The sequence below is a fragment of the Larimichthys crocea genome, chromosome VI (assembly GCF_000972845.2).
Source record: "Larimichthys crocea isolate SSNF chromosome VI, L_crocea_2.0, whole genome shotgun sequence".
Taxonomy (NCBI): Eukaryota; Metazoa; Chordata; class Actinopteri; family Sciaenidae; genus Larimichthys; species Larimichthys crocea.
In genome coordinates, this window is record NC_040016.1 from 4,865,890 (window position 1) to 4,885,582 (window position 19,693).

At 40.4% G+C, this 19,693-nt stretch overlaps 1 protein-coding gene across 2 annotated transcripts in view; it reads right to left on the minus strand.

Annotated features, from left to right (window-relative positions):
• cdh4 (cadherin 4, type 1, R-cadherin (retinal)) overlaps window positions 1-19,693 on the minus strand; it is a 179,808-nt gene that overhangs the window by 48,192 nt on the left and 111,923 nt on the right. For both annotated transcript variants that reach the window (XM_019268399.2, XM_010755587.3), the window contains exons 4-5: window positions 18,974-19,200; window positions 11,785-11,967 (exon numbers count right to left, since the gene is read on the minus strand). In XM_019268399.2, the coding sequence (XP_019123944.1) occupies window positions 11,785-11,967; window positions 18,974-19,200 (410 nt within the window). The remainder of the gene's footprint in view (window positions 1-11,784; window positions 11,968-18,973; window positions 19,201-19,693) is intronic.

Sequence of the window (19,693 nt, forward strand, 5' to 3'; positions counted from 1 at the left end):
CGTCAAACTTTCCTTCCTACAAAATACAATAACAACCTTACACGCGAGAGTGCGGCGATAAAGAGGGGATAAAACCTGTCAGTTTGGTGGCGTCATGAGAAGGGAATGGTGTGGATGGTTTTAAAAATAGTCACATAGAAGGTTTGTGAGGGAGAAGCTGCAGAGAGCTCAGGTTTAATATCTCTCAAGTGAGAGCCACTGACAGCCACCGTCGCACACAGTTATCCCTGATACTCATAAAGAACAGCCGTCTGGGCCTTGGCAAGCAGGCATGCTAGTCCATTATGGATCGGAAAGTGAATGGGAAATGAACCAAGCTCCATGCAGCTCTGAAATATGTATTTTTCCCCTTCCTTTTCATTTGGTGTGCTCTCTCATTTAGTCTGTATTTGTGCTGCCATATCAGTTTGTCTATCTCTATCTCTTTCTGTTTCTCACCCTTCTGCACTCTCTCCTCCCATTTCTCCCAGTGGGAAGGAAGCAGCGAGAGTCCCATCAATACAAACGAGCAACAGTCACCACCTGAGGAAGGGTTGTCTGCTCTGGTACTGACACTGTTATTCAGCCATTCGTCTCCACTTTCTAACACGGTCAGTTGAATTGAATCCTTTGAGTTCCTGAGGTTTCCTGAGGTAATGTTTCTGTGAAGGGAATTTGACAATTTAAAGAAACAAAGCTAAAAACCTTTTGGGGGTAATTTTTTCCCTCCCTCCAGAGGAGCTGTTTTAATGTGATGTATAAGAGGGAATGACGATCCAGTTATAGGTGAGTGTAAAAAGACAGAAGAAGCTTAGAAGAAAACATCTAAGAAAGCAGAGGCATTGCCAAGTAATACGTCGTTTAAATGAACAGTGGAAAGGATTCTGCATGCCGCCAGCATATCGAATAAAAAACCTTCAAATGAAAGAGTTTGGCTCTCTTTTTAAACTGATATAAAGTCTTTGGAGGAGAGGTATTTTTCTTTCCTGAGCTCGTATGGATCATGAATATCTGGAGGATGTTCTGTAAATTTTGAGAGAAAGGAATTCCAGCACTTCACCATTTTGTATCTGCTCAAAAATAGATTAGATGCCTTCTCAAGTGCACTCGCGTGCACGCACATCGCGGCTTCTACCTCAGACCATTAACCAGACGGAGGAATGAAAATGTAGGATTGGAAAAGGGGGCAATTAGAGGGAGAACAAATATTAATGGAAGTTAAGAAGTGACTCACAAACCCAATTACAGCATTAGCCAGGCAATTTAGATGAGCTCCGCGAGACATGAGAATCCTGTTGAAATGTTCCAGCGGTCTCTCTGCATTAACAATGGCATTAATTCCCCTGATTCACAGCGAGGGGAGAAGAATGGAGCAAATACAGCCATTCTGTCTCTCTTATAAGGAGAGCCACATCCTCTCATTCTGCAATGGGACTGGAGGAGGCAATGGTCTTACCCTCCCCAAGCAGACCGTGGACCCCCGGAGAGTCTCATCTCGTTAGATAGCTCCGTCCTCCTGCTCTATCTAAGGCTTCCCAACACAAGGACGGCAGGTAAACCATACAGCATGTTCTTCCATGCACAGAGAAATGTCCCACAAGATAATTACAGTGAGGACATGGTTGGCTGCTGGAGGGCTGACTAAAGGGAAAGACAGTGGCATAAAGAGATAGATATAGATAGATAGGGTTATAGATGGATGGGTGGGGAGATAGTGAGGAACTTTCTGCTGCTCTTGCACTTTCCCTTTCCACCTTTGCACCATTGTCATACTGCATCCCTCAAACCAAGCTGCTGCCACAAGCTCCCGTAGGGGACATGCGGCCCTGACAGCCTGGCCAATCAGCAGCACCCTAAGGCCAGTTGAAAGCCCTTCTGGCATGCCTAAGGCTAGCGGGGTCCAACCAATCAGTTAGAGGCCAGGCTTGAAAGGAGGGCCATGCTTGGCTCAGGGAGCTGCTAAGGCTGCCAATGAGAGTCCGGAGGGGAGTTCGAGTGGCTCAGAGGGAGGCTGCCAGAGGGGTCAGAGTGGACGGGGGCAGACTGACAGTTGTTTAGTGAGAGGCTGAGCTCTGTGTCACTCACAACAGCACTCAGCCTTTGTACTACTGGGCTGGCTCTAATGGGACTGTCACCTTCTAATTGTCCGACTGGGGATGCTGAGAATGACAAACAGGCGAACACACACACTCAGTACACAGAGACACACACAAATACAGAGAGACACGCAAGTCCCCTCACAGACCCAGGCATAATCCAGCAAACAAAAGGCAATCTGCACAAATGTTTAGACATAAACACTCTTTTTATGCCGCAAGAGATTTGTGTTTGTGGGAAAATTCTATCATGGTGCAGTAGGTAAGACTGCACTAACCTGCAGATCCATTAAAAGCAAATGCCTAGGGCTAATTTATATTACACTTGGTACTGTACATTTTGAGTGTATAATATACAAATATATTTGCTGAGTACACCAAATTAAGTTAAATCCAACTTTGCAGCTTTTGCAAATCTTCCTCATAATTGTAAGCACAGAAAATATGATAATAAAATGATTTTAAATGTTGGAGTTTGTAGAATTACCCAAACAACCATAAATGCCTCTGAGGTTATGTTTCGTCATTTAAATCTGCATTAACAGATTTTTTTGTGCACTTGTTAGCAGTGCAACAAGCTCTAAACACAACACTGATATATTATAAGCCCATATTAATGTAATGAACAAACAGTTGCCTCTTTACTCGTGTGGCTAACAAAAAGCAAAATTAGGATTTTTTTGGAGAATGTTTCTGGACGCCTTGTGAATAAACACTACTGTTCAAAAGTTTGGAATCACCTCCCACAAAATCGTCATTTACTTCAGTCAGACAGATGAGAGCACTACTCTATATGTCTGAATGGTCTCGTATGCTTTAAATAGATGTTATTTTGTATGTAGGCTTTGCAAAGAAGACTGACAAGTAAAAGGGTAGAAAGACAAAAAACCCTCTGAGCAACAGTTAAATAACATTGTAACAAAACTCCAGACATCGGTAAAAGAAATTGGAAGCTTAGCATCAAAATCTGTGCTGCCTTAAACAGGAACAGGATCCTGTCTCAGTGTCAAGTGCACAATACTGCCTCAGGCAAGCTGGAATTAAGAGCTGTGCTGCCTTAGCAAAGTGTTCTTTTTTTTTTAAAACACTGCATATGTATTTATTTCCAAAAATATAGAAACACAACCCAACATATACACACAAAAAAAAAGAAAAGAAAGGGTCTGGATTGCGATATCTCCACAAAACCAGCTCCTATGTAATGTTCACTAGTTCATTGACCTGTCCTGTCACCAACATCTCCCCAAAACTGTTCGCGGACATAACCAAAGCACGAGTGGTCTACATTTACTTCTCCACAGTGTCTCCAACACAATTGTGGTGTGGATGCACATTTTCTTGCTACTTTAGGTATGATAAAGAATTTTATTACGTTGCAACCATGTTCTTTCCAGGATGTTCAGGGTGTTGTGATGACTGTTGCGTTCTCCAGATTTTCGATCCATTCATTTTCTGAAATATTTACACCTAATTCACTTTCCCTTTCTCTGCTTTACAGATAGCGTATTATCGCAGAATTAAATGTTATTAATATATATTAATTTGATAAACTCTGGTTATGTTTTAAATGATTCCTTTTTATATAAGTTTTTTGTACTATTCTTTATTTTCTCTTGAAGTAGTCCCTTAACTGCAGAAATCTGAAAACATCCTGATTGTTTAGTCCAGACATGGGCAAACTACGGCCCGTTAGGCTTTTCAATACGGCCCGCCGAACTTATCCACATCCAAAAAATAAAAATATATCTTTCAAAGATATGTGTCTCATCACTGTGCGATGAAAACTCGGTGAGCTAGCCCCCAAAGAGTAGCAACAAAACCCACAAAATGATGCAGTATGTCTGATCTTTGCTGTTTTATGTCAAAAGTTCTATTCCAGCATGAAGAAACGCTGCTAATGTCTCCTGCTCTGTCTCTGCTTTAGTTTGAATCAGTCACGAAGCTCCTGGTTGTTACATAAAGACAAAGAGGCTTTGACAGTGAAGTGAGACCTCTTGCTGCGATATACTACCTTTGGGTTTACTTCATTCTGGATCGTCATTGGTGGGTCAAAGGTGAATGTGGGCGGTACTAATCGATTCTCCTGACTCTGATTGGTCGACAGGTGACAGGTGTCAATCATCCACACTGTGTTGTTTTAGCTTTAGCAGCACTTTTCTAGTCTATATTTTCTTACCAAATTAAACTACAGTTCTGGACTAAATCGGATAACTGCTCTAACAGGTCCCTTGTTTACTCTCTATCTGCAATAAGATTTTTTCTCTTTCGATATTCCTTAGCACACCAGTAAACTATTGTTCTAGCCTTTATCTTTCCCAATTCCAAAGTGGTGTTTAAATTTGACTTCAAGCCGTTTTCCATTCCATATAAACCTGAAATGTTTTTATCCCACATTCTAAGTTGTTTGTCTGGTATATAGTGCCTAGTTGAGAGCTTCTTCATGTCCAGTGGAAGGACTGCGTATCTCTCAATATCACTCCTAATGTCCTGATCCAATCTTTTATAATTGGTTTAGTTGGTATAGTTCACCAATTTCTGTGGTAAAGAGATACTAAGGTATTTCATATTTTTGGATGAGTAATAGTTGAATGTCAATATGCTAGCTAAGCTCAATTTATACCCTGAATAGAAACTTTCAACTGCCCGATAAACATAGGAAAGCATGTATCTGGGTTCTATTACAGTACATCATCAGAAATCAGCCCAAAGATTGATCGTGGATTGCTCTAATGTAATACTGTCAGTCAGACTGCAATTTATTTTTATTGTCACGTTCGGTCATTGATAAAGTGTTTTAATAAACTGAATGGCTTAATCATTTTGTTTAAGTTTTTCAAGCATCTGATACAGAAATGTCCATCCAACACTATCAAATGCCTTCTCTGACTCAAGACTTATTTTATTTTTTTTTAGCTTTATTCTGTCTGTACAGAGACAGCTTGAAGAGTGACAGGAATGTGGGGAGAGAGAGAAAGATAGGGAATGACATGCGGGAAAGAGCCACAGGTCAGATTCAAACCCTGGGCTGCCACGGAAAGGACTGGGCAGTTGCTCTACCAACTGAGCTAAACGACACCCCTCTGCCTCGAGACTTACTATGGCTGCACTGATCTTATCACGTTTTACAGGGTTAATGATATGAAGTGTTCGTCTTGTCTTGTGTTTGGTGTCCTCTAATAAAACCGGTCATATCTTCATCTATGATATCCAATTTGTTTGTGATTTACATTCAGTACTTATATTGATCTGTAGCACTAGTGAGTCACACTGCTCTTTCCCTTAGGGATCACTGATATTATGGCTTTGTTCCAAGGTGGTGGGAGTTCACCATAGTTAAGGGTATAATTAACTGAAGATTCAAGTAATGGTATTAGCTGTTCACTGAGCATTTTATACTATTCTGATCGTAGAGTGTCACTGCTATGCAGGCAAAGGTATTCTTAAAACCTGAAGATAGAAACTGAAGGTTAGTCTGTGCTTGCTGCTTCTGGAAATTAAGTTGGATTGGGATTCAGTAAGAGTGAAACAATAAAGATGTGGACCATACAACCAAAACAATGCGCTATAAGACACTAAGATGCTCTGTAGAGCTGAGGGCAGCGGCAGGGTTAGAATGATCTGTGGGTTTCTAACTATGAGTGATTTTTTTCAAATTACAGTTATCCATTCTATTGTAAATACTCATTTTCATTCAAGTAGCAGCTCAGTTTTATGGTGGGGGGGGGGGGGAAACTTTAAACTTCTCTAGATGTGTAATTAGATGATGCACACTTTAATTTGATTATATAAAGTACAATCTTTACAATTAAGAAATAAATTAAACTAAATGAAACATTGACATCAGTAAGAGCAGTAGATCAAAATAATATTTATGTACTTGCTGCACATCAGAACATTAAGAAGCCAAGCTGTAAAATGTATGTACAGGATGTTATGACAGAGATCTGTAGGCTGGTGTTAACTTTGCAACAAAGTGACATTATTCACCAAATGACTCTTCTAAAAGAGCAACTTCTGAATGATAAAAAGCTTTATGTGAATTAATGATAGACCAGTCACAACACTAACAAATGACAAGAACAGTCCGGAGCCTCTAACGTTGAATCATCTACTGGAGCTGATGATTCAACGTTACACTTTCTGGACTGCTCCAACACGAGGACGTGTACTGAAGACGGAGATGCAGTCAGGTTAAGTATTTGGAGACAGTACTTCATCATGAAAAAGTAAAGTATGTTGAACAAGATTAAAAGGAACTTTATTCCTGGAGACCTCGCTGTTATTGTGGATGTTTCAGCAACAAGAAACTCCTGGATTCTGGGACGCACTCTGAGGATTGTGTCGAGAGAAAAGGGAGTGTCCTGATTTAAACCAGAACAAGACATGTCAACAAAGTCTGTCTGCTCCTTGAAGCTGAAAGATAAACTCACTCTGAATTTCTATCACAGGCAGAGGCTGCATATAGACTTGTATGAAGCTAAGCCAAGATGTAATGAGTAACTGATTGTATGAAGTAATGCCTATTGGCTCCATCAATTGAACTGTGACTTCTGTCTAATAAGGAATTAGAGACCGAATGATAATTATGGTCCTTCTGATGGTTCGGGTTAATTAAATGATAATCTTTACCTGCTGTCAATTTCAAATGAAAATGCCTATGTTTATATCGTACAGACCAGTTATGAAGATTGGAGTCATTTAGTACAGAGCAGCTTTTGACTTCACCATTAACACATATAATGTGTTTATTGTTTATTGTCATTCAGATACTGTTACAGTAGTGGATTAATATGGAAACCACAGTATCACACATCAAACAACTGCAGCATTTAAAGAGCCTAAAACCAATTAAAACACACACTTCTGAGTCAAACTCCACATGTTTTCAGATTTTCACACTGTTAACATCTGACAAAACACTCAGACATCTTGTAACTTCTGACCTTAATGTCACGACTTTGCTATATTTGAGACTTTCTTCCTGGTGAGGATAAAATCCTGTGTAACCTACAGTGTGATAAGCTGAAAACTCATCTAACTTTCCATGCAGTCATGTATTAGTGTACTGCATAAAGTTTGAAAGAAATTTTAACTAAAGCATTTGGTTATCCAACATCTGAAACTTAGACTAGCCAATGAATGAATAACAACTCCCTGACAATTAATTATGTGCTACTAAACATGAGATGATTTGAGGGAGTAGTTTATAAAGCATTTTGTGGATGCTGGGTTGAGTGGGAGCTTATTTTGTTGTTGTTTGTCTTGCAGTATCCGTCACAGCCTCTTTCAGAAGTGAGGGGATGTCAGAAACTGGGCTGGGGGAATAAGTCATTGATGTGAAAGCAATTTTGGGGGTGAAGAACTCTGTTAAGCATTACATTTACATACATTTCCTCTTGAATAATGTAATATAATGGTGTACATTTTGTCCTACTACCTCATGTACCCACATGTTGGTGGAAACACACACATAATGTATACGTGTACACATAAACTAGACACAATGGACACAATAGATTCCAATACACAAGAGATGCAATAAAACTGCAAGCGGATCCAAAAAAAAAACATATTACAAGCTCATTACAAGCTGTAATGAAATACTCTGCGATATGAGGTTGTAAATAAACCACTGTGTTTTCATTTTGGGTACTGAGCAAACAGAAGTACAGACATTACAATGTCACTGAGCTAACTTGTTCCCTCCCACACGCACACATATATATATAAAAATATATATCACATATAATTTAGCAGCTCAGCACAGTAAAACAAAAACAAAAAACAAGAAAAAGCCACATACTTCTGTTCCTAAACTAAGCGTTGAGCTTTTTCTGCCAAAGTGTGGAAAGTTAACTCGACCATTAGGTTTTGTTTGTGTGCTTCTGTTTACTTTTGATAAAAATCCCTCCAAATGAGGAGCCCACAGCCATTCTGACAGTGACACATTCAACACTACAGTGTACCGTATTATATTACCAACCGTAATGGGCTATTCAAAATAATGAGGTGAACCAAATCATACTGAGATGCACTCTAATATGCCGGTTCACCTATTCACCTTAAGACCTTTATTTTTCTACAGGAATGGGAATGTATGATATAGTTTATATATTACAGATATCATTACAGTTTCATTTAACTCTGTGGAAAGAGGTGCATGCGAGAGTAAAGGGAACAGCAAACACAGATATGTCTCTTTAGTCTTTCCCTTGACTGTGGAATCACATAATATTAAAACAACCGTCCACAATGTGCTCAATTATTTCCAGTCATATTATTCGTTTTCTTGTCCTAACCGTGGGTCATAGAGGAAGCCAGTGTTTGAGGCCTGGTTAAATGAAAAGAGGGTCTTTTCTCTCCCATATTCAGACTGCTTTCCATCAGTTTTGCCTCATTGGCCCCAGTGTAGGTGCTGCAGGAGACGGTTGAGATGAGAATGCCACAAATGGCCTGAAACTAATGTTGGCCTCCCTCACCCTGTAGATTTACAGCACTCTCCAAAGACTTTTTCTTTTTTTTCTTTTCTTTTTTTCTCCTCTCAATCTCAACCTGTCCCCTTTTCTCCCTTTTCCATCTCCCACCCTCACTCATTTTCAGAAACTGAAAAGGACTATTTTTTGCCTCTACCTCAGTATCCATTTAACTAAAGCTGTTTTTCAACCTCCCCATTTCCACTGCACTTAGATCTGTCATGTCAACTAATTTGACAGCGAGATCTTGGAAGCATATTCCATTTGAGCACAATGGTAAATCAATGGCATCAAAGCTGCACCACTTGCAGTTCTTCATGACTGAACTGCACACATCAAGGTGAAAATGACCAGCAGTGAAATGGTGCTCTTGTACACTGTTAGCGTGTGTGTGTGTATGTGAGAGCGAGAAAGAGAGCATTTTTCTTTGTTTTGAGGAAATGAAAGTAGCTTTCAGAAGCTGGACCAGAATATTGCGATCTGAGCTAAAGTTCTGTGCTGATGACAGCGGCACTGGATCATAACCTATAATAGCACCATAAATATATAATCCAATGACAATAAAAAAATAAATGAAAGCTTATTATTCTCTCGAAATTATTATGCACAATTAAATCAGCAAGGACTTTGTTTTATATATGGATTTGGCCGTGATTAATCAAATATCCTACAGCAGCACAGCATCACCAGCCTCTCATTGTACTTCTGTGTCATGCTGGCAGCTTTTCTCACTGCATCAAAGAGAAAAAACACACTCCTCTCTGGGTGTGTCATTTGCATCATTTGATGCTTGAAAAGCTGTAATTACACTCTGAGGGTTAATTGGTCTTTTTAAACCTCACGAACCTGACTGTGTGAAGGCTTGAGTACAGAAACACAGGTGAAGAAAACTCAAAGAGTTTCCACAGCCCAGGAGAGTTTGTGTGTCATGAAATGAAGTGTATATGCATTAAAGGTTGTTCACTTCTGGGACTGGCAAAATACCAGCTGAAACACCATCTACAATGTGTTCTTGTACACTATATGCAAACTGCATGTTTCCAGATGTTCCTTTACACACACTGCATTGCAAATGCAGACACACCAACACTCAACCCAACCTCAACATTCACATGGCCACACGCACAAAAGAAGCCCTTGAGGTTTAATCCCACCATCTAAAACCGACTTGTGAAAAGGGGATAAAGGAGGGTCCATGTCTCCAGCGGGTCAACACAATTTGGTGCCTTCCCTGACACTCCATGGCCCTGCTGTGTGTGTTTTTGTGTGAGGGTGAGTGCTTCCATGCTTTGGTGGAAAATCTGCCCTCTTGCCGACACATTGGTGAAAGGCGATTTCCGTAATCCGGGAGTGTAAGCCTCGCTGTACAAATGGGCGTAAGGGACCGTGTGTGTGTGTGTGTGTGTCAGAAATGCCAGCAGAAAGCTGCACGTCTGTCTGGGTGTCTGATAAGAAGCATCGAGTGAGAAGAGTTTAGGGCAACAGCACAGAGCTGAGTGTATGATGCCTCCACGGGAAAGTACTTTTCCTTATTTTTAATATTCGCTGTAATATGCAGTGGTTGTCTGTAAGAACTATAGACTGTGACTGGTAGCTGAACTGCAGGATGAAGTGAAATCCTTTTGCATCCTGACATCAGACACATACTGTATGCACTTTAACAGGTATTAACAGAAGAATGTGGGCCCCACATGCATACATCAGACACAAACATCTTTCTACAGTATCGTTCTATTTTTAGAATATGGCAGAAAAATGGAAATGGAAAAACAAGACCACATCCAATATAAAATGTTATTTATTTAGCTTGTAAGTCAAATTTACTAAAAATAAATTAGTTTTTGACATGTACACTTTTCAGTTTAAAATATGTTCATCATTTCTTTTAATGACCAGTTTAGTTTAGTACTATACATTTTATTTTTTCAGCTTTGACATTTCTTGATCATTTCTATGACCCTGTAATTTTATAATTTATTTCAAATTTTAAATCTGCTTTAGGGTTATAAACTAAATGACTGCTGACTATAATTCCTGATGAATAATGACAACTGTGTACTATAACTAATGTATATGAGTGACAGCTATGGTGCTATTTGAGGACCTTTAAAATGCTACGGGTAAATTGTGTTTTTTTCTTTGCTGCTCTCTTCATGAGAAACTGACAGAACTAATCATATTCAAGTCAATTAAGTGTGTCTTCATCTAGGGAAGTCTTACTTAACTCAATTTTCACAATTACTATAATTAAAAGAAAACTATGTTTATGCACGGCTTTATGGCAAACATGCATATTTCTTTCAGTCATGAGTATGAATGAACGTTTCATGTAACATTTACATTTCCAACGTGATTTTGGTCAGATGTCATCACCCTGTCTCTCATTCATCTGTTCCTGTCTCTTTATGGTGTTACACTCAAAACCCAAACTAAATCATTTAAGCGAGCAGAAAGAAGATTGACAATATTTTCATCTTTTGTGTGCTTAGTATTTAATGTGCAACTTTGCATAAGCTAAACTATGCATGCAACTGTATTACTCTAAGTAAATGCATACTAGTTCCTCCACTGTAAACTGAAATTAGCTGAAATCATTAGCATCCATCACAACAAATATAAATAAAAATTATGTTAAACTGCTTTGTTTGTTGCTGCTGGCTTCATCAAATGGCCTGCTTTCAAAAGCATTTCTTTAACAAACATTACTCTCAGTTTGGGGATTCTATGGGCTCCCCAAACTCACAACAATATGGCTGTCGTGATCGCCAGTGGAATCTACAAAGGGATGTACTGTGATGTGAAAACCAGTCTACCAGCTATATTAACAGGAGGAGAGACGCTACTGAGAGAGAATACTCCAGAGTAATCTTAAGTTCTGTTCTCTTGGGACCAAGCATGAAGTGCATATTTGTTGTGCTTTCCAGACGAGCTTCTTTTTTTTGGACAAATCATTTGGCATCATGGTTTAAATTGGAGACAAGAGCAGCACTTTTAGCCTGTTGGGTGTGCTTGATAGAAAATATCAGAATCTTGAGTTTCTTGGCCTCATGGTGATTGTAAGAGACATTACTCTATATTCTCCACTCCCCCCTCTTCCCTGGCCTGAGTAAGTACCTGAAAATATAAGGGTTGGCTAGTTTTTCTTGGAAAGACACTATTTTTGTGGTGAACCAAAAACATTCTGCATCAGGAAAAGATATGTGGTATTTGGTGAAATGATACAAACTGCCACTCACTCTGACAAGCATGTGGGGGAAGGGTCCTCGGGAGTTTTCAGGCACATTGATAGGCGGGATGACCCAGTCTCTCTTCTGTCGCCTCAGTCCATTGGCAGAGGAGCTTCTCTGATGTTTTCGAGAAAACTTGATAACTCTGGGTTGGGAATCCCAGACTCTTGACAGCATTTCTTCAATGCCAACCTGAAAAGAAAAACACATCATATCATGCCACATCTCTCACTGAATAACCTGTGCATGTTATAATTTGAAGAATGCTATTTTGTCACGACAGGTTGGAAGATGAACGTATAAAGCGCTGAAAAAGACAAGTTTCCCACTCTGCTAAAATTGAAACTAAAATACTGGGTGTCAAGCTAACAATAAACCCATTTTGGGAGAGTGACAGAGAGTCAAACACAAAGAAATATAAACACTTTTCTGAATGCTGCTTCATCATATTTCATGAGGCCCTTGGCAAGACAAACACAGCCTGCCTGAGGCCTCAGCTTCTGCCTAAGAAAGCCAGACCACCCCCAGGCTACATGGCTGGGTTTTGTCCACTGAGGTGCACCTGTGCTGCATCCCCGCATAGACTTCCCAGGACAATATTATTTCTGCCTGTCCTCTCAGGTCAAAACAGGTGCTGATAAAATACCATCAATACCTAATAACAATAACGGGGTGCATAGGAGATGCAGCAATCATTTATAAGACGAGCAAATCAAAATGTCACACACGTTGATGAGACATTAAAAACACGCCATGGTAGGTTAGTTCAGATGTCTGCAGTACTTTTTGTTGTTGAGGTAGCTTTGAACATCATATAAGACCACAGGTTTATAGGCAACTCCTATAGGAATGTATGGGTGTAGATTCAACCCCTCCAGCTATAGCTGCAGAGAGAAGATTGTGTTCTTACTCATTTTGCCTGGTGAAATAAGGGTTAGAAGACTGAGTGTTTTTCCCCCCGATCCTCCATGGTGTCCTCCTGTGTAAGATGGTTGTATTGCTGTAATCCACCTAATCCTATTGTTGTCTCTGCGCCCTGTGTACACACACACACTCACTGGCAGTGTGCTGCTGTCACCTGAAGCACAGTGGAAATCCGCCTGTTCATCCCGCCTGGAACACACACCACGAAGTCATACAGGCGAGGGCACACGTGCACACGAGCAACCACGGATGGATGATGCCATGCCAAACGCAGGCCGGCAGTTCACCATATCAACATACACCTGCTTTGCAGACTGTAAGCTACACCTGAGCAAACGCAGCGTATATTTTTCATCTTTTGTTTTAACTTCACACATTCACAGCTCAGAGCTCTGGATAGCCACGGGTTGAGGGTTTAGCTGGGCAGGAGGCTGACGTAGAGGGAGCAGGGCAACTGGGTGGATGGTTAGAGGACAGAAAGAGGAACGAGGGGACCAGATGTGTTTCCAAGATAAGATAACTCTCGTTCCAGCGCCACTCATCCAAAACACTCACAGGTACCAACTGGCACGGGGGAGACAGGGTGCTGCCAGCCCCCTCCACGGGCAGCAGGTGGAATTAGTCTCTGTCTGTGAATGTGTGTGTGTTTCTGTGGCCGTGTGCATATTTGCAGATGCTCATTTGAAACAAACAAAAAACAAGGGAAAACAAACAAGCGTGTGGAAAAACAAACAAACATGCAACAGAGGAAACAAGCCTCTCTCTGGCAGATCACAATGAATCATCAGGACGCTCTATGTTCATTCATGTGGAGAGTTATACTGTAACATATATGATACTGCTGCTTTGGCAGGCATTGTGCTGCTACATGATAAAGTCCTTGTCTGTCTTATCGGCAGAAAAACACAATGCCTGAATAGTTGCTCTGTACGCCAATCAGCCTGCTGCTGAAGACAGCCCATCAGGCCTGACCATAACGAAGCTGAAGCATGCGATTGGTCGTTTCCCAACATTCCTTTGGAAATGTTGCCAAAATAGAAATGAAGAAGAGAGACGGTCCGGCAGAGAGACAGACTCTGATACATAATGAAAGGCAGAGGTTCTTTATTGTAAGTCTGCTTGTGGATGATATCAGTGCAGAGGCTGCATGTGACTGTCAGTTTCAAACAGCATGGCAGATGACAGGCTGTTGGCATTGTGACAACAGCAGAGATAAAGGGAAAAAAGAAAAACTGGAACAAGGTCTCTATGGGCCGCCAGGAAGCTAGGTGCTTATTAGGGTTTGGAAGTTTTTGTTGTTTGTGTGTGTGTGTGTGTGTGTGTGTGTGTGTGTGTGTGTGTAGTGTGTTCAGTTATGCTCGTGTGCTCATAATGGGAACTCATGTGTGCGGGCCTTGATGCAAGCATGTGTGTGCATGCAAAAAAAAAATGTGTAAAAATAATGCATGAACATATGTGCAAGTGTATTTGTCCCAGGGTGTGTATGTGCACAAACACATGACAGGGACTCAGTTAGCGTGTCCCTGAAACCCAGAGGCAACCAGGGCCAGCTGGCAGCTCTCTGCTCCCAGGCAGCCTGCACATTGCTGGGACATTCTTTAGGCCTGCAGCCCCCGAGCCCTGGAGCTGACATCTGGAGGTTATCAGTCTGACAAACAGGCAGAACAATACAATAAGAGTGTGTGCTCTTTGCCCATTCTCAGTTCAGTGTGGCTCTGAAAACATTTGATTCAGGTCTTTTGCTCTTGTGCTGGAATTCCCTTTGCTGGTTCACTATGATAAAAAAAAAGTTATCACAGTGCTATTCCTCAGTAAGGACAGTGTTCTCTCATGAGATCTTTACAAAACTAAAGTAAAGAAAAATAACATTTAAATCCAACTTTATAAAAAATATTTTATAGCTGCTATTTGTCTGTTAAGACTTGCAGCTTCCACTGTGGATTGTCAACATAATCAGGCTATAATCACAAAGTTAAAGCAGGAAAAGCGCCACCATCCAACCCTGTCGGTGCAGCTTTTTGTGACCAGTCGACCTTCCAGGGACCTACGTTGCACCCTGCTGCTGGCCTTCGCTGTAATCTACCTTGAACAGGTGACGCCGTCTGGGGAGTGTGTGGTTAAAATGCAAATCAAATAAGCACTAAAACCCGCTACGGCAACCAGTCGGCTCCAAATCCAGTGGTGCATAACTGATGGGCTCTAAGCTGGTGGAGAAGGCAAACCAATGTGCCATGAAATCAGTACGAGTTGGAGAGCACTCAACGAGAGGCCCTACCTGTGTGAGGTGTGATAACCTGAGTACATAAACACAATGGAAAGGGCTCTCAGGCCAGAGATGCTCTACACTTCAATTGCTATGGTATTGTACACCGGAAAATTAAATACTAAAATGAGCTGGTCGATCATGGAGCACATTCCAAGTATGCTAATTTCTGCTACTAGAACAGCGCAGTGAGAAACTCAACCAGTTGTTAAAAGTAAATCAGTGTACTCTCACTGGTGCTATACAACAAAGCAAGCATAACAACAGAAGAAATCCACGGTATATTCTGTGTTGAAACCAAATCATCTGAGTAGAAATGAAGTGAGCATCCAATTTACAGCAGCATCTCTCTCTACACATCATCCGTGTCTACACAAAGCGAGTGAACAAAATGATCTGTCTGTCTTTTAATCGCCATTGGGAAGAAGAGGATATCCTGAGCTGTTTATATCCTCTTCTGCCATTGCCATGTTGATAGTGCAGAGATAGGTTGCGGTTAGGCGATGCGATTATGATTACCTCTTTTCTAAAATAACTATTGACTTACAGAACAAAGAGATGGGCTCAGATAACAACTACTCACCTCTGTGTGTGTTTACCGAACTGGAAAAGAAAAGGAGCGACACAGTTCACAAAACACTGCACTGCACACAAATATTACTAATAAGTTTAAACTTCCATTCCCAGAAATCATGTAAAGTCATTGCACTAAAGTGCACACAGGACACTCCTGTTAAATGACTTACTGACATCTCTGGTTTACAATGTTGTATATCAAAGGAAAACAAATATGGGACAGTTTAGCTTTCTATCTCACTGCTGCTGCTGTTTTGGATCTTACCTCTAAAAGTGTCCAAACTCAAACCCGCAAGTTCATTTTTGCAAACAAATTCAAATTTACAGAATCTCATTTAGAGCAGATGGGACTCTCTTCTCTATGAGCGCCACTTTGTGATGAAATTAGGGCCAAATATATTACACACCACAGACACAGACACACATTTAGTTCTACTTGTTATAATGCACCGGACAATTCACATACATGTTCACACAAGAATGAGCTGTAATCACTTCAGTGATGACTTTTTACTACCTGTCTACATTTAAATTCACTACCTGCAAAACTAATGACATTCCCCTCCGCTTCAACTAGAAGCACATGTCAAATGTTGGCATGGTAACATTATCATGTTAACATTATCATGTTAGCCATGAAATCTAGCTGTTAATTTATCAATTAACAGCTAGATTTCACGGCTGCAACACTTTCGGACTGCAGCCATTCTAGATGTTTGTAACCCCACCAGAAGTACCACTGTGCATTTCAGAAGAGTCCCAGAAGAAGCTTTCCAAGAGCCGAGAATACAGAATGTTTTATTTTTGATGGACGCCGTGACCCTCCAAATCAATCGATAGAGCTGGTTGGTAGTTAGACACACAAACTGCATAGAGAATCTAGTTGATTTTCAAAATAAAATGCTGTGTGCGATAGTAATCAGGGGTCGTGTACTTTCATACCTACACTTACTATTCCACTATTTATTATCAGGTCTCACTTCTTATCGTTTTAGCTCTAATTTCATATGGTATAGTTCAGTTCGTTGTTATGCCGATTTAATTTGTTGTTGCTATTTTGGTTAATAAACATCATAAACTTTTTAAACTCTTTGGAGCAGGAGCCTACTCAGCCTCTTAGCCACTAGATTAGCATTAAACTCCACCGTACCATAAATTATGGGGTAGTGGTTTTGGGTAATATGTGTTTCCGTTATGACTATTAGTGTTTTTTTCTGTTGTTCAAACATACAAACTTTCAAACTGAAGGAGTGAGATTGGGTAAGGCAGCAGGGAACAGTCTGAACAACATGACCTTGCCAACACAGTCAGAGCCTTGTCTGCAGGGCCGTCTGACGTTATAGCAGATCACAGATTCAAACCAGACTCTGCTGGACCGATTTTGTGCCTCTTCCATGACAAATGAAGCTGTGTAATGGATGTTAAATTCTGGAGAGTACAAAATGTAACAAAAAGAAAGCATCAACAAGACCGAATAGGTCTACAGTTAAACTATGATTACTTCTAAATGTCACCCTTCCCACTCAAGTCATAAATAGTAGATGTCAGTGAGGACAAACTGTTTAAGAGGGTGAATTCAGAGTCGAGGAGGTTGACACTCAATGTTTCACTCAATTCCTTATATTGTATGCAGTTTATACAGTTTTAAAGTGCTGTATCACAAATGGTAGTATTGGACAAAACAGTAAGTAACAAGCAACAAGTAAATTCTTTTTCACATTATTCTTTAGCACATATTGTATTTCAATAACTTACATTTCTTTATGGCCATGCTCTTAATGAAACAAGTATTTATTTTTCTTTCTCCTCAGGGAGAACCAGGAGGTAGCAACTAAATTCTACTGTACCTATTTATAACATCTGAGGAAGAAAGTGACAAGTACACATGTAAACACTGTTCTGGCATAAAAAAAAACAAAAAAACAAAAAACAAATGCACACTGTACTGTACAAATAAAAGCTGTTTTTCAAATTTCCATATGATTAGAGGAAACACATTTATTTCTTGTTCAATTATTGAATCTTTCTCTAGCTCCACTATGTGGGGAACATAATTATATGCTGAAACTACATCACCTGGTCCTCGCAGACTCCGCTAGAGTGGAACATTAGCTCAATCAATGTCAATTATTTTCCAGTCTCCATTATTGCACTGCCAGGAGTAGGCAGAATTTTAATCCCCACTCTACAATTGCTTTAGCTACATGAGTCTTGGGCTTTTTGTCATGATTAGAAACATGACTGAACATTAAGCCCAATGGCGTTCAACAAGTAGTGCAGAAAAAATGATAATGGGTTTGTCGCTCAACAAAGTGCAGCCCAGTAGTGGAAGTCAGTAACGGTGGCTATAGATTTGGTCCTGTGTAGTTTTACAGTCTCTGTCGGCTAATAGAACTTTGGTAGCAAATAGAGCAAATGTCTCTATTTGTCACATACACAGAAGCACAGCATGTTAACTGCTGTTATAAAGTCTTACCATAGTGACCGCTGGAAACACAAACTCTGTGTACATGATACGTAAGGATGTATACATGCAGGGTCAGATGGACACAGAGAAAAGTAAATCTTAAAGGAATGCGGCATTAATGGTTCTGATCTTTAGAGGGAATCTTAATTGCATTTCACCCTGTTTATGTTTTTAGTTGTTTTGCAAAAGTGATCTTCTGTCTTAACTAATTTTTAGGAAGATGCTCTGCACTTTCTGTAACAAACAATCAAGCACATCTAATCAGAAAACAACTTAGGATTGTGGTTTAACAGCATTTTATTCAATCCAAATCCAGTGTCAAATCCTCTTAAATCCCCAAAAGTAATTAGGTTTAACACTTGCAAGTAACCAAAGTTGAAAATAACTAAAACAAAGATCTTGAAACAGCATTTCTGGGGTGATTAGGCAATTTTGAGTGCAGTCAAAATTAATTTTCACAACCTGTTTCTACAATGTGAAAATGAAATGCAAGATTAATTAAATGTTAGGTATCATGCTCACAATCTATTTTTGGCTGAGTGCACCATGAGCACATTAACCAAATAGACAGCAATGGTTTCATTTGATCCCTTATGGAATTATTATGAATTGGCTGCTTTAGTATAATCCTTCAGCAGTGATAATTATTGGCTAAAAGTTAAAAAATAATGCTTTAAATGAGAAGCCCGTTACCTGAATGTTTCCTACACCAATATGATCACATGTCCAGATCAACTCAAACTCAACATCTTCCACCTGTGGAAAGTTTATTTGGGCAGATGACACCTTAGTGTCAGATGGGAAAACATCATGCTAGTTTACAGCAATGGTCAAGCAGACAATAGGTAGTTTAGTAATAAACACCCACTTTATAGTTAGCAGTGTGTAATGTAAATTTATTATTTTACAGTTGATCAACTTGCCAGTTTAATCTGAGGAAACCATTGCCATGGTGCCATCAGCGTTACCTTTGTCAGAGCTGAAGGATGAGGATGCCCGGCCAGGGCTAGTTTAACAGTAGTCTCCCAGATGTGTGGGTCATGGAGCCCCCGGGCCGTCACCATGAACTGGACAGGCTCTGACAGGTTAGCCACCTCCTGCTCGGCATACACTGTCCCATCAGGCCTGATGCTGAAGTTGGGGTCGTTGCTGACAAAGCCCACCTCCCTGCTGCGCTGGCAGTCCTCAAATTTCACTGTAGAAACAGACAAAAAGGGGGAGATGGGGTAGAGAATTAAAGAGCAGCACAGTGAGAGTTACTCCATGAGGTGTTCGCAAATCCTTGACACATCTGGCAGGCTTAAGATTAACCTGCATCCATCAAGACGTATCTTGAAATATCTCATCCCCTCTGCTGTCACTTCTGATTCGCCGCTTTGACGTCTTTGGCAAAACAAACTGCTTATCTGTTCCTGAACCGGAATACACGAGAGGGAACCTAATTCTTTTTCATATCATTCTTTCCCCAAACGAGACAGATAGCGATGTCAAAACAGCATTTCCCTCTGCTTCTCCAGGGAAGGCATGAAGAGAAGGTCTAAAGCACATTAGGCTGACTAGGCCAATTGTGCTCCATGCTCTGCTGCCAAGAACATGGAGCACAGTCTTGAATGACATTTGGAGAGTTCTGCTTGACTGAAAGAAAAGAGCTGTGGAGCTGAGAGAAATCTAATGTTTGCACACACACA